General features: G+C 45.1%; 1 protein-coding gene across 1 annotated transcript in view; it reads left to right on the forward strand.

Annotated features, from left to right (window-relative positions):
- The window catches only part of DNAJC1 (DnaJ heat shock protein family (Hsp40) member C1), a 220,174-nt gene extending 202,613 nt beyond the window's left edge, over positions 1-17,561 (forward strand). The window contains exons 10-12 of the mRNA XM_086714779.1: positions 13,112-13,160; positions 14,435-14,895; positions 17,346-17,561. Coding sequence (XP_086570905.1) covers positions 13,112-13,160; positions 14,435-14,895; positions 17,346-17,414 — 579 coding nt within the window. The 3' untranslated portion in view covers positions 17,415-17,561. The remainder of the gene's footprint in view (positions 1-13,111; positions 13,161-14,434; positions 14,896-17,345) is intronic.
- Positions 17,562-22,557: the final 4,996 nt, after the last annotated feature.

Raw genomic sequence — 22,557 nt, forward strand, 5'->3', positions numbered from 1 at the left:
TTGAAGAAGACACAAAGAAATGGAAAAACATTCTATATTCATGGATTGGAAGAATAAGTGTTGTAAAGTGTCAATACTACCCAAAGCTATCTATACATTCAATGCAATCCCAATCAAAATTGCACCAGCATTCTTCTCAAAGCTAGAAGAAAAAAATCCTAAGATCTGCATGGAACCACAAAAGACCCTAAATAGCCAAAGTAATGCTGAAAAAGCAAAACAAAGCAGGAGCCATCACAATCCCAGACTTTAGCCTCTACTACAAAACTGTGATCATCAAGACAGTATGGTATGGCTCAAAAACAGACACGTAGACCAATGGAATAGAATAGAGAACCCAGAATTGGACCCACAAATGTATGGCCAATTAATCTTTGACAAAGCAGGAAAGAGTATCCAATGGAAAAAAGACAGTCTCTTTAGCAAATGGTGCTGGGAGAACTAGACAGCAACATGAAGAAGAATGAAACCGGACCACTTTCTTACCATACACAAAAATAAACTCAAAATGGATACAAGACCTAAATGTGAAATAGGAAACCATCAAAACCCTAGAGGAGAAAATAGGCAACAACTTCTTTGACCTCAGCCACAGCAACTTCTTGCTGGACATGTCTCCAAAGACAAGGGAATTAAAAGCAAAAATGAACTATTAGGACCTCATCGAGATAAAAAGCTTCTGCACTGCAAAGGAAACAATCAACAAAACTAAAAGGCAACCAACAGAATGGGAAAAGATATTTGCAAATGACATATCGGATAAAGGATTAGTATCCAAAATCTATAAGGAAACTTACCAAACTCAACACCTGAAAAACAGTCCAGTTTTTCGGATTGAAAATGGAAAGAAATGGGCAGAAGACATGAACAGACACTTTTCCAAAGAAGACATCCAGATGGCCAACAGACACATGAAAAGATGCTTAGCATCACTCATCATCAGGGAAATACAAATCAAAACCACACTGAGATACTATCTTATACTAGTCAGAGTGGCTAAAATTAACAATTCAGGAAACAACAGATGCTGGCAAGAATGTGGAGAAATGGGAACCCTCCACTGTTGGTAGGAATGCAAACTGGTGCAGCCACTCTGGAAAACAGTGTGGAGGTTCCTCAAAAAATTAAAAATAGAACTACCTTATGACCCAGCAATAGCACTACTAGGAATTTATCCAAAGGATACAGGAGTGCTGATTCATAGGGGCATGTGTACCCCAATGTTTACAGCAGCGCTTTCAACATTAACCAAATTATGGAAAGAACCTAAATGTCCATCAACTGATGAATGGATTAAGAAGATGTGGTGTGTATACATATATATGTGCGTATATATATTTGAATGTGTATATATATATATGTATATATGTACATCTATATGAATATGAATATATTGAATATATATGTGTATATGAATACTACTTGGCAATGAGAAAGGATGAAATCCTGCCATTTTCAGCAACGTGGATGGAACTGGAGGGTATTATGCTAAGTGAAATAAGTCAGTCAGAGAAAGACAGATATATGTTTTCACTCGTATGTGGAACTTGAGAAACTTAACAGAAGAACATGGGGGAAAGGAAGGGGAAAAAAATAGTTACAAACAGAGAGGGAGGGAGGCAAACCATAAGAGACTCTTAAATACAGGGACCAAACTGAGGGTGGATGGGTGGGGGGAGCAGGGTAGAGGGGAAAATGGGTGATGCGCATTGAAGAGGGCATGTGTTGGAATGAGCACTGGGTGTTGTGTGTAAGTGATGAATCAGGGGAATCTGCCCTCAAAACCAAGAGCACACTGTATACACTGTATGTTAGCCAACTTGACAATAAATTATATTTAAAAAATAAACATTAAAAAATAAATAAAGATAAAAGAAAAGAATGAACACTGCTTTCTACCAGTGGGAAACATTCTCAGGTAGTTTATTTAATGTTCAGATAACAGAGTGCCCTCTGTACTTGAAAGGTACAGTAGTTCTCAGTTATAATGAGTGCTCAGTTCATATAGAGAGTTGGCCAAAATTAAATACAACTGAATGAAAATATGAACTTCAGTTACACAATTTTTAATATTAGAGTAATACTTAAAATGTCATCAAATCAGCCAGAATTTGAAAAATAGGATTTGAGATTATCACTAGTAGTCATCATTTATTTTCTGAGTTATCTGAAGATGCCAGGAATTGAGGATACACTTTATATAGCTCAGAAAATTGGAAAATTCTTCTGTATATTGAGAGTTACATGGTGGCATATTTATACTCCTCTGATCCTAATTGTACCTTATGGAATATAATTTTCATTTTACTATTTTAATTTTCCTTTACTTTCATCAGTGTTTTCACTAGAAGGAATAAAACCTATTTTGGATTTTTTTCATCCATCCCAACCTATGCCATATGTCCCAGATTTGATTGTAGAGCCCCTATTTCATAAGAATTTTAAAGATAAATTTAGCCATAGCTATATTAAGAAGAAGGATTATAAAATGTTTCCTACTTGGAATCAGAACATGGGAAAACAAGTTTTCCTACAATTCTACAATCCATATAACTGTTAAAACACATGTATAATTTTTTTAATGTTTGTTTATTTTTGAGAGAGAGCACGAGACTACATCTTCTACAATTGCACATGATATAAAAGCAGAATGAGTAACTGAAATTTTCATTATGGAATATGTGAGAATAATAACACTAAACATTCAAGACTAAATACGCACATGTGCTATTGAAGTCATCCAGATCTAAAGGAGAGAGAGAGATCTGGTGATGACCATGTCACCTCCAATGTCATCTCTGCAGATGACATGATATTATATATAGAAGACCCTGAGGACTCCACCAAAAAATGGTTAGAACCAGTCAACTATTTCAGTAAATTTTCATGATACAAAATCAGTACACAAAAATCAGTTGTGTATCTGTATATGAACAACATACTATCAGAAAGAGAACTTAAAACAATTCCATCTACAATAGCATCAAAAAAGTAAAATACTAGGAATAAATTTAACAAAGGAGACAAAAGACCTGCATGCTGAAAACTACAAGACATTGATGAAAGAAATCAAAGAGGACACAAATAAATGGAGATATATTCTGTACTCATGAATTGGAAGAAATAATATTGTTAAAATGCCCATACTACCCAAAGCAATCTACAGATCCAATATACTCCCTATCAAAATTCCACTGGCATTCTGCATAGAAATAGAACAAACAATCCTAAAATCAGTATGGAACCCCAAAAGACCACCAGTAGCCAAAATAATTTTGAGAAGAACAAAGCTGGAGGCACTTTCAGTTTTAAAACACTTTCAGTTTTAAACTATATTACAAAGCTGTAGTAATCAAAACATTATGGTACTAGCATAAAAACAGACAAACTGATTAACGGAACAGGGTAGAGGCTACAAATAAACCCACACATATATGGTCAACTAATCTTTGGCAAAGAATATACAATGAGAAAGGGCAGTCCCTTCAATAAATGGTGCCTGGTAAACTGGACAGCACATGGAAAAGAATGAAATTGGACCCCCTACACAAAAATCAACTCAAAATGGATTAAGAACTTGAAGACCTGAAACCCTAAAACTCCTAGAAGACTGGGGGGTAATCCCATTGACATTAATTTTAGTGATGACTTTTTTGGATTTGACACCAAAAGCAAAGCAACAAAAGCAAAAGTAAACAAGTGGGACTACATCAAATCTAAAACCTGCATAGCAAGAAAACCATCAACAACATGGAAAAGAAACCTATGGAATTGAAGGAAATACTCTGTAAACCACATATCCAATAAGAGGCTAATATTTAAATATATAAGGAACTCCTATAATGCAAGAGCAAAAAAAAAAAAAAAGAGAGAGATAATGCTGGTGAAGATGTGGAGAAACGAGGACACTTGTACACTGTTGGTGGAAACGTAAACTAGTACGTTCCTCAAAAAATTAAAAATAGAATTACCAAGGTCACTGGGCAGCTCAGTTGGTCAAGCACTCCACTCTTGATTTCGACTCAGGTCATGACCTCAGGGTTTATGAGTTTGAGCCCTGTGTTGGGCTCCGTGCTAATAGCACGGAGCCTACTTGGCATTCTCTCTTTCTTCCTTTCTCTGCCCCCACATAAAAAACAAATAAACATTACAAAAAGTCACCTGGATATTTTTTTAGAAAAATAGAACTACCATATGATTTGGCAGTCCCACTTCTGGCTATCTATCCAAAGAATGTAAATCATGATCTCGATGAGATAACCATATTCCATGTTCATAGCAGCAATATTCACAATTAGCCAAGGTACAGAAACAACCTAAGTGTCTTTCAGATGAATAGATAATGAAAATGTGATTTTATATATGTGTGTGTATATACACATACAAATACAGAAAGACACGCACACACAGGAATATGATCTAGCCAAAAAAAATAGTCAAACTCATAGAAACAAATCATAGAAAAGTAGTTGCCAGGGGCTAGAGGGTGGGGAAAATAGGGAGAGGATGGTAAAATGATAAAAACTTTCAATTATAAGCTGAATAGGGTCTGAGGATCTAATGTATAACACGGTGACTATAGTTGACAACACGGTGGTATATAATTAGAACTTGCTAAGAGAGTAGAACTTAAATGTTCTCACCAAAAATAAGTCAATACATGAGGTGATGAATATGGTTAATTAACTCAATGGGGGAAATTCTTTCACGGTGGATATAAATACAAAATTATCATGTGCACTGTAAACATCTTACAATTTTAGTACAGTTTTGTCAGCTGTACCTAAACAAAACAGTAAATTGACATCCATGGAATTGAAGTCATCTAGATCCATAGGGGAAAATTGGATTTAGCGATGACCATGGTCACTGAAAGATAATCTGACTTTCCTGAGGTGACCTACTATCATACCCAGGGACATCCTGGCCTTTAAGCTTTATATTAGACCATCACTTGTTTAGAAACATCTTTATCTGCTTAGAATCGTAAATAATATGCTGAGGATGCCACACTTGCCCCCAAAACAATTATTTTGTGATTATTGCCATATACATGTTTTCTCCTGAGACAAAGGCCAATGAAGAGAAATTCTCAAGGAAAGGGGATCATTGCTGTAATCATTGTCATACAACTGTTTAATGACACCAGGAAATGTGAACTTGACAAAGAGGCTAGAATATTAAAGGAATTCCTTTACCACATAGAACTGGAAAAGTCACAGTTGTGCTTTGCTTTTTTCTAATAAGTTCTAAGTTGCCTTTTAAGTGGGAGAAAAATATGGTTCAAAGATAACTGTGGTGACATCCCATTAGTTTCATTGTTAGATGCTAAGGATTTAAAGGACTCAGATTATAGCAGCTATTTGTTTTCTGTGGTAGACAGGCCAGATTTTGATATATACTGTATTCAGAATTCTCTCGGCACAAGAAGTAACTAACCATGTATGCTCAAACCCACTCATGAATACATTCTCTTGGAGGAGCCCTCCTGAGGTCAAAACAAATATGAAACACTGACCTCAGAAACTTTCCTTCAAAGGAGCCACAATTTGATTTCACTTGTTTGTAGAGCAATTTATGCACCAGGGCATCTTGTAAACAGTAGAGCATCTGTCAGCAATTAGTGGTTTTCAACAGCTCGGTGTGGTCAGGTAAAGAGAAGAGGAGTCCTACAAATACCACTATCATCCAGAATTACTGGGCCTATCCATAATAATGCAAAATATGTTTTCTGATCCCAAAGGAATGAAATTAGAAATAAGTTAACGGGGGGGGGGGGGAGTGGGAACATCAACAAATATGACAAAATTAAACAGCAGACAGAGTGAGTCAAAGAAGAAATTACAAGGGGAATCCAAATTCTTAAACATGAATGAAAATGAAGACCTAATGCACCAAAACTTAGGGAATGCAGCTAATGCAGTGCGTAGAGGGAAGTTTATAGCTTTCAATGCCTTTATTAAGAAAGAAGAAAGATCCCAAATCTACCTTTCTACCTTAAGGCACTGGAAAAATAACAAACTACACTTAAAACAAGGAGAGGAAAGGAAATAACCAGTAGAGCAGAAATTAGAGACTAGAGAATCAATAGAGAAAAATCAGTGAATTCAAAGTTGATGCTTTGAAAATAGTAATAAAATTGACATTTAGCTAGATTGACCAACAGGGGAAGAAAGGACTCAGACTGCTAGAATCAATCAGAAATGAGAAAAAGGACATTACTACCAACTTTATAGAAATAAAAAGGGCTTTGTAAAGGAATACTATACCAGGAACAAGTATATGCCAAGAAATTATATACCTATTTTTTAATGCTTTTTTACTTATTTATTTTGAAAGAGAGCGAGCATGAGCAGGAGAGGGGCAGAGAGAGAGAGAATCTCAAGCAGGACCCGCACTGTCAGCTCAGAGCCCAATGTGGGGCTGGAACTCACAAACTGTGAGATCATGACCTGAGCAGAAATCAAGAGTCAGATGCTTAACCGACTGAGCTACCCAGGTGCCCCAGATATCTATTTTTCTAATAGATATTGACGAAATGGACAAATTCCTAGAAAGACAAACTATTAAAACTGAATCAAGAAGTAGACAATTGAAATTATAACAAGTGTAGAAAGTGAACAAGTACTTAAAATACCTACCTACAAAGAAAAGCCCAGATCCAGATGGCTTCACCACTGAATTCTACCAATTTAAAGAATACTAGTACTTTACAAAATCTTCTAAAAATAGAAGAGAGTGGGGGCACCTGAGTGGCTCAGTTGGTTGAGCCTCTGACTTCAGCTCAGGTCATGATTTTGAGCCCTGTGTTGAGCTCTGTGCTGACAGCTCAGAGCCTGGAGCCTGCTTCAGGTTCTGTGTCTCCCTCTCTCCGTGCCCCTCCCCTACAAGTGCACGTGTGCTCTCGCTCTCTCTCACTCTTTCTCTCTCTCTCTCTCAAAAATAGACATTAAAAAAAAAAAAAATAGAAGAGAGTGAATACTTCCCAACTCATTTTATGAAGCCACTATTAGCCTTATACCAAACCAGAAAATTACAAGAAAACTGTAGACGAATTTTTTATGAGTACGAATGCAAAAATCCTAGACAAAATACAGCAAACTAAATCCAGCAACTTATAAAAATAATCTGATACCCTGATCAAGTAGGGTTTAACTCAGGAAATGCAAAGGTGATTCAACGGCTGAAAAAAAATTATTAAAGACATGGTATCAATAGACTAAAAAGGCAAATAGCACAAATCATCTCAATAGAAGCATATGACAAAAGCCAGCACCCTTGCATGATAAAAACACTCACCAAATTAGGAATAAAAGAGAATACCTCGACCTGAGAGTGTCTACTAAAACCCACAGTTAACATCAGCTTACTGGTGTAAGAGGGGATGTTTTCCTGATAAGAAAGAAGACAAGGATGACCGCTCTCACCACTTTTTTCAACATTGAACTACAGGTCTAGTCAAGGAAGTCAGGCAGAAAAAAAAATAAGATTGAAAAGGAAGTAAAGTGTCCCTGTCTGCCGATGACATGATTTTATATATACAAAATCCTAAGGAATTCACTAAAAAAAAACTATTGGAACTAATGACTTCAGTAAAGATTGGAGGATACATATCAATATGCAAAAATCAGTTTTATTTTTATAAACCTGCGGTGAACAACCTGAAAATTAAATTCATAAAATAATTTCATTCATAAATAGCATCACAAAGAATAAAATACTTAGGTATTAATTTAACAAAAGAAGTACAAACTCTGAAAATGACAAAACACTGTTGAAAGAAACTGAGGTTCAAAAGAAGTGGAAAAATATCCCCTGTCCATGGATCAGAAGTCTTAATTGTCAAGATAGCAATATTACCGTAAATATAAGAGCTAAAACTATAATTAAAAACTATAAAATTATAAAACTATAATTGAACCTCATCAGAATTAAAAACTCCATGCTTCACAGGACACCATTAAGAAAGTACAAAGATAACCCACAGAATGGGAGAAAATATTTGCAAATCATTTATCTGATAAAGGGCTTTTATCCAAAATATATAAAGAGCTCTTTACAACTAAATAATAAGCGAAATCACCCAAATTTTTTAAAAAGTGGAGAAAGGATCTGAATAGACATTTCTTTTTTTTTATTTATTTATTTTGGGACAGAGAGAGACAGAGCATGAACGGGGGAGGGGCAGAGAGAGAGGGAGACACAGAATCGGAAACAGGCTCCAGGCTCCGAGCCATCAGCCCAGAGCCCGACGCGGGGCTCGAACTCACGGAGCGCGAGATCATGACCTGGCTGAAGTCGGACGCTTAACCGACTGCGCCACCCAGGCGCCCCTGAATAGACATTTCTCCAAAGAAGTTATAAAAACGGCCAATGAAAAAATGCTCAATATCATTAGTCATTAGGGAAATGCAAATCAAAAGCACAAGATACTACTTCACACCCACTAAGATGGCTAGAATCAAAAAGTTGGATAATAACAAATGTTTGCCAAGATGTAGAAAAATCAGAAGCGTCATACACTGCTGATGTAAATATAAAATGGTACAGCCATATTGGAAAACAGTATGGCAGCTCCTCAAAAAGTTAAACATAGAATTACCATATGTCTCCACAGTTCCACTCCTAGGTATATACCCAAGATAAATGAAAACAGTTTGCCCAAGCAAAAACATATCCACAAATGTTTACAGCAGCATTATTCATAATAGCCAGAAAGACTAAAACAACACAAATGTTTATCAAATGATGAATGGATAAACAAAATGTGGTATATTCATACAGTGGAATATTATTCAGCAAAAAGGAATGAAGTACTCATATATACTACAACGTGGATGAACCTGGAAAACATTACCCTAAGGGAAAGAAGCCAGCCACAAAAAAATCTATACATGATATGATTCCATCCATATGAAAGTCCAGAACAGGAACATCTATGGAGACAGAAAGTAGATTTATGGTTGTTTATTGCTTGCTGAGTGACGGGGTAGGAGGGGGAGAACAGAGGACGATACCTACAGGGTACTGCACTTCTTTCTGATGTGATAAAAATGTTCTGACGTTGGCCATGATGATGGTTATACATACCAATATACTAAAACCACTGAATTGTCACTTCAAGTGGGTGAATTGTATGGTATGTGAATGACATTTCAGTTAAGCTATTTAAAAAAAAAAAAAAAAGATCTTTGTGTACTATTCTGTAATAATCTCCAAAATGTTTTGTTAAATAAGAAAACAAGTCCAAGAAAAAAAAGAATTATCTCACATCTTAGATGTGGCGCTAGTTACTTGAACCTCTCTGAGTGTGTTTAGGGTGCCTCAGTAGTTCAGTCAAGCGTCTGACTCTTGATTTCAGCTCAGGTCATGATCTCGCAGGTTTGTGATATCTAGCCCCACAATGGGCTCTGCGCTGAGGATGTGAAGCCTGCTTGGGACTCTCTCTCCCTCTCTCTCTGCCCCTCCCCTGCTCAAACTCATTCTCTCTCTCTCTCTCTCTCTCTCTCTCTCAAGTTTAATAAATAAATAAAATTCATAGAACTATGTGACAAAAGAGAAAAAGATAATTAAATCTTTATTTTTTTTTTTTTTTTAATTTTTTTTTTCAACTTTTTTTTTTTTTTTTTTTTTTTGGGACAGAGATAGAGCATGAACGGGGGAGGGGCAGAGAGAGAGGGAGACACAGAATCGGAAACAGGCTCCAGGCTCCGAGCCATCAGCCCAGAGCCTGCCGCGGGGCTCGAACCCACGGACCGCGAGATCGTGACCTGGCTGAAGTCGGACGCTCAACCGACTGCGCCACCCAGGCGCCCCGATAATTAAAACTTTAAAAAACACAATAGAAATTGAGAGAGAAGAAGGATTAATTGTCACCAGAGTTGGTCACCCTGGTAGTGAACACCAGGAAGTCTTCAAGAAGAAAGTTACACCTGAGAGTACCTTGAAGGATGGTTTGGCTCTAGAGAGATAGATATTTAAGGGGAGGGTTGATGAAGAAAGGAAAATCGTTTCAGGCAATGTTAAGGATGGCAAAAAGTACAGGGTAGGGAAATTTCTGTCTGGGGGAGCATTAATTATTCAGTTCTGCTCAAAGGAAAGCTACCACAGGAAAGAGAACAGACCACAAATTGTGGATCTCTTTGCATGTCAGGTTAAGAATTAAACATTACATAATCAGTGATGCGCCATGAAAGGAATCTGATCAGAACTCTGCTTTAGGGGTATGAATCTATAAAAATTATTGGTAAGTAGGTGTCCAGTTAGAAGGCTGTTACATTCATCCAGCCACGGGAGAATGAAGAACTAAGAGAGGAGGTGTGATTTGTGAGCAGGGAACAGACGGGGTTGACATTGTGGAGCGTGTAGCAGCTGGCGGGGGCGGGAGGCAAAGGTCCACAACTGGACTCGGGTCGTGAGCCTGGGTGACTGGGATGACAGTTCTATCAAGAAAAGGAAGCAAAAGCAGACAAGTCGGTTAGTTTGGTTTGAGGAACTCGGAGATTGCTAAATAAGAGATTCGGTGGCAGTTAAAGAGGGCAGTCACGTAGCAGAGCGGAAGGAGAGCATCGCCCATGTCCTCATCTATACAACAAGAGATTTGGATTCCAAAGGCAGCATGTTACAGGGACTGAGAGACAAGATTTCAGAACCCAACTTGTCTCTTCAGCTACCCATTAGCCTTTTAATCTTGCGTATGTTCTCTATGCCCTGTGAGCCTCGGATTCTGTACAATGGGGGTAATATCACATACCTACCTACTGTGGCTGCCGTGAGGAATATTTGTGCAGACACATATCTTAGAACAACGCTTGGTACAAAGAAAGCTTATTGCTATGTAGACGAAGGCCCTTTCGATCTGATGACCCATTGTTGCTATGTGGTCAATTCTGTTATACTGCCACTCCCAGGAAGAGGTCAGGGCTAGACATACAGGTTAATCGTTCCTTTTCAAAAGTGTTACTGAACCAGTGGCATGAGATACCAACGGAGAAAATGGAAAGAACATATGAATGGCAAGGATGGAATGTTGAGGAGCATTATATGGGGTGGGGGGTGGGATGGGCCGTGAAGGAACATTCAGAGAAAGAGAAAGCCAAAAGGAGTAGAAAAGACAGCTTAAGGGAAGATCACTTTCTGGAGTGGAGGCCACTTGAGCTCAGCGTGAAGAATCATGGGACACAGCTGACGGACAGGGAGAAGGTGAAGATGAAAGCAAAGGAAATTAGGGGCGCCGTGGTGGCTCAGTCAGTAACCGTCCAACTTCAGCCCAGGTCATGGTCTCCCAGTTCGTGAGTTCGAGCCCCGCGTCGGGCTCTGTGCTGACAGCTCGGAGCCTGGAGCCTGCTTCCGATTCTGTGTGTGTCTCTCTCTGCCCTTCCCTTCGCACACACTCTGTCTCTCCCTCTCTCTCAAAAGTAAATAAACGTTAAAAAAAGAAAAAGAAAGAATGCAAAGGAAATTAATAGATGGAGCATAATTATGGGAAAATTCAAGAGGAAGGAAGATAATTTCTTTGATTTGGGATAAAAGATAGGAAGGATATAAAGTGATGTAATCAGAATTTTGAGTTGAGAAAGTTGGAAGGCAAGGAGGCTCATGTTGGAGAACTTCCTTTTTTCTCACATTGAATAAGAAACAAGGTCATCTGGAAAGAGAGGAAGGTAGGGAATAAAATTGAAGAGTGTTTCTAAGTGGCTTTAAATATTTTCTCTAATTCTGTCCTTTGTATGAATGAAAAACAAATGACCCATGTCAATTATAATAGGTAGTATTTACTGAGACTTGAATATCTGCTCGGTATCCTGCTAAGAGCTTATTTCAAATTTAAAACCTAATAGGCAAATGGTATTACTAGCATTATCCACATACTACAGAGGGTAATTCTTGACACAGAAAAAGGATTGGAAATTGCTTAAGATCACCCAGCTAAGAAGAGGTGGGACCAAGATGAGTCTGCCTGAGTTCTTAGCAATCAGGCTTTCTGAGGTTTTATTTTCAAATCTCATTAAAGCAGCGAAACATTGATTCAAGAATATGCATGCATTAATGGGATAGAATACAAAGTGTAGAAAAATAGTTCACGTATACAGTGGCACTAATTTTAATAAAGTTAACATTTCTTTTTAATTTTTTTAATGTTCATTTATTATTTTGAGAGACAGAGCGTGAGCAGGGGAGGGGCAGAGAGAGAGGGAGACACAGAATCCGAAGCAGGTTCCAGGCTCTGAGCTGTCAGCACAGAGCCCAACACGGGGCTCGAACTCAAACCGCTGGATCATGACCTGAGCCAACGTCAGATGCTTAATCAACTGAACCACCCAGGCGCCCCTAAAGTTAACATTTCGAATAAGTGGGGAAAGGATGGCTTGATTGAAAATTCATTGGGCAATCAACCATTTTTAATTTTTTTAATTAATTTTGATCCTGTATTTTAAGAAATCAGAACAATGTTGTCAGTGGCAGAGTAGAGATTAACTTAAGGGCAGAAGAGAACTTTCTGGGATAACAGGAATGTTCTATAATTTGATTAGAATTAGAATGGTTATATAGGTCCTTTTTTGGGGGGTCAAAACCCATTGAATTGTACATTTAAAATCTGTATATTGAATTGTATGTAAATTTTATATCAATTTAAAAAGAAATCCATATGTGGATCTCCAAGACATTGCTAAATGAAAAGCAAGGTATAGAACGAGACAAATGATGTGATACCATTTATACAGAGAACAAAGAAGTAACAGCGACCGAACGAAACTCTTTCTGTGGCCCCTCACTCATGTACGTACGTCTCGTGGGCCTTGTGTTAGGAAGTATTTTCTTCTTCCTACTCTTCTAGCGTTAGCCTACTATGCTCTTGTGGTTTCTTGAATGCAAAGAAAAGACAGACTTTTATGTTAAAACATTAGTTGAATTTCTCCACCGTTTATGATACTCAAACAAAAGTTTCCTTGTTGCTTAACTAAATGAGTGGATGGATGAACGAGGGTCCTTCTAGGCCGAAGATTCAGTAAACCCGGTTCGTTCACATGGACCTTGCGTGAAATAGGTCACTTGACCTACAAGAGATATGTGGAAAGTAAGATTTCGTTGCCTTTATATTTTGGAACAGGTGACAACCAAAGCCAAGCAACTGAAGGATTCAGTTACCTGCTCCCCAGGTGAGTCAGTGCCCCCTTCACCCCACTGAGCTGAAGTGACTTCTCCCACACAAATCCCTTTTTGTAAGGGTGGGTGCTAAGATGGACCTGAAAAGTTTAAAAACCCTAAAAACCTAGTTCTTTGCTAGTACTGGGGGAGGGGCACGCAGGGGGGATCCCTCTGGACGCCACACAAACGCGCGGTGCACGGCTCCCCCACGCGGTCCACCTGCCAGCCCCACGCACACGGAGCCGTCTTTCAGAATAGACCAGCAGCTTTCCCAAGAACCCACATTTCTCAAAATATGTTTCCTCCAAGACTAACTGGAATTTTGCTAGAGTCTCCATACTGTTTGCCTGGAACCAGGAAGAGAATACTTCCTAAAACCTTCTAACTTAATTTAAATACAAGTCCCAAAGACAGCAATGCAGGTGAGCAAACCCGGAGATCTCAAAAAGCCGTCCCCAGCAGGGATTCAATGTGGGGCTCTGCCGGCTTCAGGAAAGAAGGCATTTCCAGATTCCTGTTCTGCGAACACAATTCTTTGTTGGCACAGAGGCTAAAATGGTCAGTGAGAGGCCATGTGAAAAGGCCTTCCTGCAAGACACTCTGTGTATTCTGGAAAAGGCAGTGTGGTGTAGACTGTGGCACAGATAGGGATCTTACTAGAGCATTGTGGGGGGGGGGGGGGGGTAAAAAGTGACCAGAACAGGAGACGTATGGTTGAACATTCAGGGGCATCCCTGAGATGGCGCCTGAGAGCCAGTCCGTTTGCTCTTTACTGGCCAACGTGGTGGCACAGTGGCACTGGAAGCAGCTTGGAGCAGACAGCACGTCCCACAGCGTCGGTGGCTCACCTACAATGGTGTGAGCACAGCGCGAGTTTAGACAGATCCATTTTAGCTCCGCTAATGGAATGAGTCGTCCCAGTTCTGGATCGTAAAGAACATCCTTCCTTATCTAAAAAGTGTCAAAGAGCCACTTTGCATTCTTTGGCCACAACCTGATTCTGTACGTGGCCCTCAGTCCCTCAGAGTGTCGGAAAGGACAAAGGACAAAGAATCAGACAGAACTGGGTTCAGATCCCACCTCTGCTGCTCTCTGAGACTGATTTTTGCCATCTGTAGAATTAGGATAATGACACCTATCTTTCTAGAACAGCGTGAAAATTAAGCAGAATCGTAGGTGCACAGCGCCTACCACACTGCTGTGTTGGTGACAGCCGCTGTTACTCTTGTCACCTGCACTGACCTTGCCATTCCATCTGTGTGATAAAGTGTGTCCTTCCTCACAGGAATGGTCAGACTCTCCGAACTCAAGTCAACAGCCCAGAATCTCCGGCCCACCAGGGCCGCCACGGCCTTGCCAGATGACATCATCACCCAGCGAGAAGATGCACGGCAGGCCGGGGAGGAAGACAAGGAGGACGAGCAGGAGGAGGAAGATGAAGACGAGCAGGAGGCAGTGCTTCCGGAAAGCCGGCCACGGAGGCGGAGGCCGGCCAGGCCGCCTGAGGTGGCAACGAGGGTGGAGCCCGAGGAGAAGTTCAGAGGAAAGAGGCAGAAGGACTTCGATATTTCAGAACAAAACGAATCCAGTGATGAGGAGAGCCAGAAGAAAGAGAGAACTCGTGCTGCCGAGGAGCCATGGACTCAGAGTCAACAGAAGCTTCTGGAATTAGCATTACAGCAGTACCCAAAGGGATCTTCGGACCGCTGGGACAAAATAGCCAAATGTGTCCCGTCTAAGAGTAAGGTGGGTGAGGCGGGGGAAGAACGAGACCTGCGCGGCCAGCTCCACCTAATTCCCCACCTTACGCACACCCCTCTAGCGACAGCTGTCTGCGTGACCGTCCGGTGCACTTCTAAGAGCATGGTCAGTCTGTGCACCGGATTGATTAGTGTGTATGAATGAGGTCAAGATTCTAAGGAGACCATACAGACCGGTTGGTTTTCCTCAGAAAATTCCACGCATAGAGGATAAATTTCACCCACAACAAGCCCGCCAACCTTCTGGAGCATTCGCCCCAGTCTGGCAGTTTGAGGAGCACGGGGGTGGCTGGGCCGCACCCTCATCACTGGGGCAGCGGGAGCAGCCCTGGCGGCCGGCAGGCCCTCCCTCGGGCGGAGGCTCCCTTGAACCAGAGTCGGGGGAGGTCTCCCTCCAGCTCTGCGAGGAGCCGTATTTACCCCAGGGCGAGCGCGTGGCGGCCCGTGTCATGCTGGTCATCGGGTCCACAGTGCACATCACTCTGGACTCAGCAGCTGCACCAGACTGGCGAGGCCCTGGCGGCGGGGGTGGGGGCCCGGGCAGGGATGACATTTAGGATTCAACCCATCCTGCAGCCTTGACTGTTTGTACTTTAAGTCTTTTCCCCATTTTCGGCTCTCGGTATCTGCTTACAAACCCCCACAGGTAGTTCCCAGCTAGGCGGGCAGACGGGGTGCCCCACAGAGAGCCAGCGCTCACCCCAGCCTTTGCCTTCCGTCTGCCAGTTCATGCTGCGGGGCTCACGGTGTGAGCTTTCCCACCCGGGCCTTTCTCGAAACACACACCATCTCCTGAGTTTCTTCCCTCCTCGCTATACTCTCAGTCTGAGGCACCAAGGAACGCGGAGAAATCAGAAGAACGAGTGTCTTCTGCCTCCTGTGCCTGTCACTCAGTAGCCTCTGGGCACATTGATGTTCATTTACATTCTTATTTTTTTTTAATTGAAATTCTATGTTGGAAAATCTAGCTTGTGGCCATAAATGTCCCCGTGTGTACAGGTCTAGTTATCTATCACCTACTTTAAAATGATGAAGTTGAGAATTCCCGGGGAGAAAAATAAACCATTAGCAGTTGATCTATTTGAGAAACACAGATTCTCCCAGCCTCTCCAACTGGTTTGCCAGAAGTAATTATTTTCCCTGAATTTCCCTAGCATCTGTCAGGACACAGGTATCTACATGTGTGATGAATTGACATTGGCTTAAAATGAAGGAGCTGGAACCGTGGATTCCTAAGGATAGAACATTCAGAAACTCACTGCCTCGGGGTTTGGAAACCCTCCCGTTTGAAACAGACACGAGCAGCCCTTTTATTGTCCCACAAGTGTTCCCCTTAAGCCTTGACATTGGAACCAGTTCCCGGCGAGGTGGCCTGCTGACTCGTCTGCTAGGGAGCGAGTCCCTATACGTGGCCTGCAAGCCGCTGGCGATGCTGGGCCTGAAGGAGGGGACTTTGCCTGAGGCCTGCGGCTCAGCGCTCTGGGTCGCCGTGGTCCCCGGTGAAGTCCCCGCATCATGCCCGGGGGCCTCACCAGTGGGCAGCACAGCTATTAAGAAAAGGCTGGTGTTTTGAAGACTGACCCCATGCGCGTGATCGTTGGGGATCCAGAGAGGCACTTCTAGAAGCATCCCTCATACCACTCCTGAGCTAGAACCCTAGGAAGAGCGTGAGCACCCGCTCTGTGTCCCCGGCTGATAGAAGCATCTGCCAGGGAGCAGCGATCATGTTGCCCTAGACCTTAAGTTAGTGAAGGCTTCCAACGGCACGGAGGGGAGTATCTCTTGGCCAGAAACGGGAACGGACTCTGGAAAGTACCCCTTGATGGACAGGAGAGCGTGAGGCCCCCCGGCACCGCCCGCCTCTGCTCTAGGCCCGACTCCTCGCCCCCAGTGGCCACAGCTACGGGCAGGATCTGGGCAGCGCACTCCCTGCCATGGTCCTGGGGGCTGGGCCGACGCGGCCACCACAGGAGGGTCCCCACGGCCCCTTAAGGAGAGGCAAACCCAGATGGAATAACAGGGCGGCCAGCCGGCCTCAAGTTGTCCGCTTGCTCTGACGGGACGCGCGATGACAGTGAAATGTGAAAGCTGCTCGTTATCGTTAGCGAGTTGAGAGGCATCATCGTGATGCCCGTGGTGTGCCTCACACGCAGCAGCACGGGCCCCTCACGCCAGCGGCCCACGCTGCACCTCACAGGACTGCCGCTGGCCCGGGGGCACCCGGCAGCACGTGGGCCCCGGCCGGCGGGGGCCCTGGCGCGTGCGCGTGGGCCCCGGCGTGCTGGCCGCGGGACTCGTCCAGCCGGTTGCAGGCCGGCCGTGGGCAGAGCAGACGCTCACGAGGCCGCCTCCCCGCACGGGCCGCGGCTGAAGCCCACGACGCTCACGCTGATCTGTGGAAATAACCGTTTCACCTCTCTTTTTCTCTTCCTGCAGGAAGACTGTATCGCTAGATACAAGTTGCTGGTTGAACTGGTCCAAAAGAAAAAACAAGCTAAAAGCTGAATATTCTGGAAGATGATGTTCACCTTCATTTTCCAAAACGATTATTTTAAAAGTCTTATGCAGAAATTTGCATTTTGTACCTCAACCTTTCTATATGTCATGTGCCTTAGTAAAAAAAAAAAAAAAAAAAAAAAAAAAAATTAAAAAAGTTTTTAAAATGTTGTGCTATATCGTTTAAACAAAGACTATGTTACAGGAGAAAAAGTATTCGGGTATTTTACAGATAATTTTCCCTCTCATCATCGCAAAGTTATTTCCCTGTGAACAAACTGAAAAGTGCTAACGATTGGCAAGTACAGGATTTTGAAGGAACAAATGAGCAAACGTGTAAGAATTAAAACTTCACGTGCTTTGGGGCACCTGGGTGGCTCAAGTCACGATCCCAGGGTTGTGGGATCGAGCCCCACATCGGGCTCTGCGCTGAGTGTGCAGCCTGCTTACAGCTCACACTCTCTCCCCCCACCCCCACTCCGAAAAAACCTAATGTGCTTCTGTGAGTCAAAAGCACATGGGTTAACGAGCTCATTGGTAGCGGGAGGCAGGTGCTTGGAGACAAAAGCGGGCTCACTTCTGAGCTAGCCGGCTGGCTGAGAAGAGTGTGAGGTTATCTCAGATGCATCTAGAAGAAAACTCCGTGTCGATGAACAAGGATACAAGGTGACAAAGGCAGCCTACTCCAGTTCGGGCTGCTTGGGAGGAACGCGTTCCCCACTGCAAGACCTTCCAGGGGACACGTGGGACACGCGGGAGAGGTGGTGGGGACCCGTGAGGTTGGTCCTGGCTTTCGACAGCCGAAGTCACTGTTCTGTGCCGGTTTCCGCTGCCCTGTCACCATCCGCCGAACGCTGCCCTCCAAAGCTCCCGTCATTGGGTCAGGGCTTGCACACGGTTTGCTAAGTGCGAACCGTCTAAACTCGGAAAGCATTACGATCACGGGGACACATGTAAGGGAGGGACTTGAGAAAACATCTACGAAGAGATCACTTCTCTCTAAGGACTGAAATAAGATTCATTTCCTGCAGCAAAGTCTGGTGGCAGCAGCCCCACTGGTCCGGTAACTGTTCACCCCCCACGCAGGTCGCACCACCAGGGAAACTGAAATGCAAAAAAGGGGCAGGTTACCAACTAACTGGCTCCGTGGTCATTTGGTTTTCACAAACTAAGCCCCGTCCAGCCCCGTCCCAGTCAGGAGGGAGGGCAGGCCGGCCAGCAGGTCACTGCTCTGTCCTGGGCCGGGGGACGGGCAGGCGTGGAGAGGGGTGGGGGGGCCGGTGCTGTCACCGTGTCATCCCGGCCGTGCTGGCCACCCTTCCCGGCAGCGAACGGGAGCTCCGCAGGCCACCGGGATGGCCCCGCCACCAACGGCTGCTCCCCCGGGGCTCGTTCCCGAAGCCGCGGAGCCGTCGCTGCATTTGTCGCGGGCCACAGCTCACCTCCCCGTTCACCCGGGGGTCTGCGCGAGTAAAACGTGCACGGAGGGAAACAAAGGAGAGAACGAGTCCGTCCTGGCTTCATTCCCGGCCCGGGACCCACTCATCTCTGAGTCCGGCTTCAGGCCTGGCTTTCATGCAGCCTGGTGGTCCAGCTTAGCCGGTCTGTGGGTCCGTGAGCGTCTGTGGGTCCGTGAGCGTGAAAGCACGCCCCTTACTTGCAGTACTTGGGGTTCCTGTCACACATACCCCCAGACCGCGTTACAAGTGTCCTGGGCTCCCGGGGGGGGGGGGGGGGGGGGGCGGGGAGGGAACAGCCCACAGGGCTCCAAACATGCCCGATGATAGCACAACCGAGATAGAATGGCCTCTTTTCTAGACTCAAGGAAGTAAGTCTGGCATGGCTTTCTACGCATGACTGTTCTGCCTACTGACTTCTTTAGAAAGAAGTCAGCGGCGCCTGGGTGGCTCAGCTGGTGACGTGTCCGACTCCTGATTTCGGCTCAGGTCATGATCTCGTGGTTCGTGAGTTCTAGCTCCTGCTATCAGCATGGAGCCTGCTTGGGATTCTCGCTGTCTCTCTCTCTCTCTCTCTCTCTCTCTCAAAAGAAATAAGCTTAAAAAAGGAAGAAGTCAGAAAGGAGCCCTTTCTTCAGGAGACTCTGGAAGCCGTCAAGGTGTGTTGAAGTCGGCGGGCCAGTGGGCAGGCCAGAGCTCAGTGACGCACGGGAGACCCGTGGGGTTCAGTTTGAACAAGGTCACGGCCCAGAAAGCAAGGGAGCCTCCAAGAAGAACGCAGTACACAGATCACGGGGAGGGGGAGGGGGTAAAGCGCTCGGCAACACCAGCCGGCCGCCCCTTCCCACGCCACCTTCTCCAGGCCCGGCTCCCCAGAGATGCGCTCCCCTTTCCAGAGCCGCCTTAACTGTTGGAGCTCCAAGGCCAAGCTGTGTGACATCAGGTGCCTCGGTTTACCTCTTTGTCTCCGTGCCTCAACTAGAAAAATAGGAAATAACGGTAGCTGCTCCGTAGGTTGTTACGATGATAAAGCTAGATAATGCGTGTAAAACCTTTACATGCTGAGAATAGCACTCTTTTTCTATCTGACCAGCCAGACTTCCTGTCTCCATCATTTCAAGTGGCTGTTGATGCGTTAGCAGGGCTGATGGGCCCGACGGGGTGCACGGCCCCTCATGTCCTGCGGTTCCTAGTCCCGGGGGTCCCCGCTCTCTGGGTGCACTCGCAGGAGCCTGGGACCCCGGCAAAATCTATTTTGATTGTGTAGTTTTCAGGGAGCGAGTCCACACGTTTCACTAGGTGCCCCGGGGTCTCTCGCCCGAAAAAGCCTCTTTCCAGCCTGTGCTGCAGTATTTATCCTGACGTGGCCAAGGGAGGGCCAGAGTGGGACAAGGAGAAGCCTCAGACTTGGCCTCTGACAACCAGAGGCTCAGGCCCCAGCTCTGCTGCTTGTGAACCGGGGCGTCCGTCTCCTGCCCCGAACACGCAGGTGTGAGTGTGCGCGCAGCCTCACGGGAAGGCAACGGCCTTCAGAGCAGCGGCCGCCCGGCCCCGGCCCCCACCTTGTGCTCCCATACGGTCTAGGGAAAGGGCGGAGGCTCAGAGTCAAAAGACCCGCGTCGGAATCTTGGGTCAAGTGCAGTGAGCGAGGGGGGAACCGGGCCACGAAGACGGGGGTTTGGAAGGAGGCACCCAGCAGAGGGTGTGGAGACCAGGCTTGAGGCCCAGGATTCCGTTTTGACTCTTCGAGGTCCACACGCCCATTCAGACCCCAGCAGAGAACAAAGAGCCGCGCCGACCCCAGTCTGTTCCTGTTGTGTTGGGAAAGCCCTGGGCTGGCAGAGGACACATCCCCTGAGGACGCCGTGTCACCAGCCCCGCACGGCCAGGCGGAGCCCGCGAGGGAGCGCCAGTGATTTAGGTGGACCTTCTCCACTGGGGCAAAAACCCCCCAGGTACAGTTCTCTAAACCGTGATAGCACGCTTTTTTTTTTTTTTTTTTATTTTTTTTTTAGTTTATTTATTTTCACAGAGACAGAGCAGGGGAGGGGCAGAGACAAAGGGAGAGAGAGAATCCCAAGCAGGCCCCACGCTGTCAGCACAAGAGTCCGAGGTGGGGCTCGAACCCACAAACTGCACGATCACGACCTGAGCCAAAACCAAGAGTCGGATGCCTGACCGACTGAGCCACCCAGGTGCCCCAATAGCACCCATTTTTAAAGGCCGCTCCCGTGTTCTCGGGTTTTTCCTCACAAAAGCCCTGACTGGCTGCCCGGCTTCAGCCCAGCTCCTGCCTGCAACAGGTGCCCAGGGGCGTCGAGCCACCTGCGCTGTGCCTCACCGGCTTTATTTGTAGAAACCAGACAGACGGCTCTGCTTAGGTTTCTCGCACACGATGTGCTGCTTCCTGTGGAACTTGTACGGGAACGACCTAGAGGTCCTGCACGAGCCTCCCGCCAGACGTCCCAACCCCGCTAGGGGACGATCTTTTCCAACAGAAACACTGCAGCCAGCGGGTTTACTCTGCCCTGGGTTTGTGTTTTCAAATTCCCTGCTTGGTTTTAGAGGAAGATAATGATAAGCTTTCTACCATAAATGTCTTGGGATAACCTAAAAACACGCCTCTCACCTCGGGCCCGCCTGCTGTCGGGTGCCAGTTCCGCCCCCCAGACCACGTCCACCTACCCCTTTGAAAGCAGAGACCTAATCCCTCTAAATGACCAACTATTTCATTCCTGCTTGTTTCTGCAGAGTATGTTTTTGTAGTTGTTTTAGCATTTAGGTTTTTCCCCCAGAATCTAAAAGGCACAGTTTAAATTCTGATATTCTATCCACACGGTCCCAAGTGGCCCAGGACAGTTCCAGTTTACAGCTGACTCAATACACCCATTTTGGACAGTGTGAAACATGGTCACGGGTCCACGTGTGATTGCTAACAGATGGCTGATGGCAAAAAGACCCTGAGGGATTCTGAATTCCTCCGAAGAGGACAGACAGTGAGGAGACTTCGGCATGCATTTGGTTTGCCTTTGCCTTAGAAAGTCCCAAGGGTGTGTTGATCCCGACCCCCAGTTCCTCCCAAGGCACCCCACCCCACTCAGGGGAAACTGAGGCATGGGACACACCTGAGTCAGAGTCCAGACGGACCAGGGACTCCTGCAACTGGCTCTTGTGGTCCCAGTGCCTTTGAGAGAGGGCCGAGGTTGTATCCGGAGGCTGAGGGGCAGGGAGGCCTCAGGGTGGGTCCAAGCGACCACAGTGGCTTAGATGAGTCAATATTAGTCATTGGTCAAAACAGAGTTTGACATCCCATCCTAAATTTATTTTTAAAATATTATTTTTAATGTTCATTTTTGGGAGAGAGAGAGAGAGAGAGAGAGAGAGTGCTAGTGGGGGAGGGGCAGAGAGAGAGGGAGACACAGAATCTGAAACAGGCTCTAGGCTCCGAGCTGTCAGCACAGAGCCCGACGTGGGGCTCCAATCACGAGATGTTGACCAGAGCGGAAGAGGGTCGCTTAACGGACTGGGCCACCCAGGGTCCCCGCACCCCAGCCCCCGCCGGCTCCTACATTTTAAAGTTCCTTCCCACCAAATGGTCCTAAAATAAAGCCAGCTTTCCAAGCAACAGGCTGAAAATAAGCGCCGTTGTCTCTGGCCCAGTGTCCCGTGTAACCTCACTCGCTCTCTGCACACGG

Source organism: Puma concolor, chromosome B4 (assembly GCF_028749965.1).
Source record: "Puma concolor isolate L17-30 chromosome B4, mPumCon1.1.hap2, whole genome shotgun sequence".
In the NCBI taxonomy this organism is placed as follows: domain Eukaryota; kingdom Metazoa; phylum Chordata; class Mammalia; order Carnivora; family Felidae; genus Puma; species Puma concolor.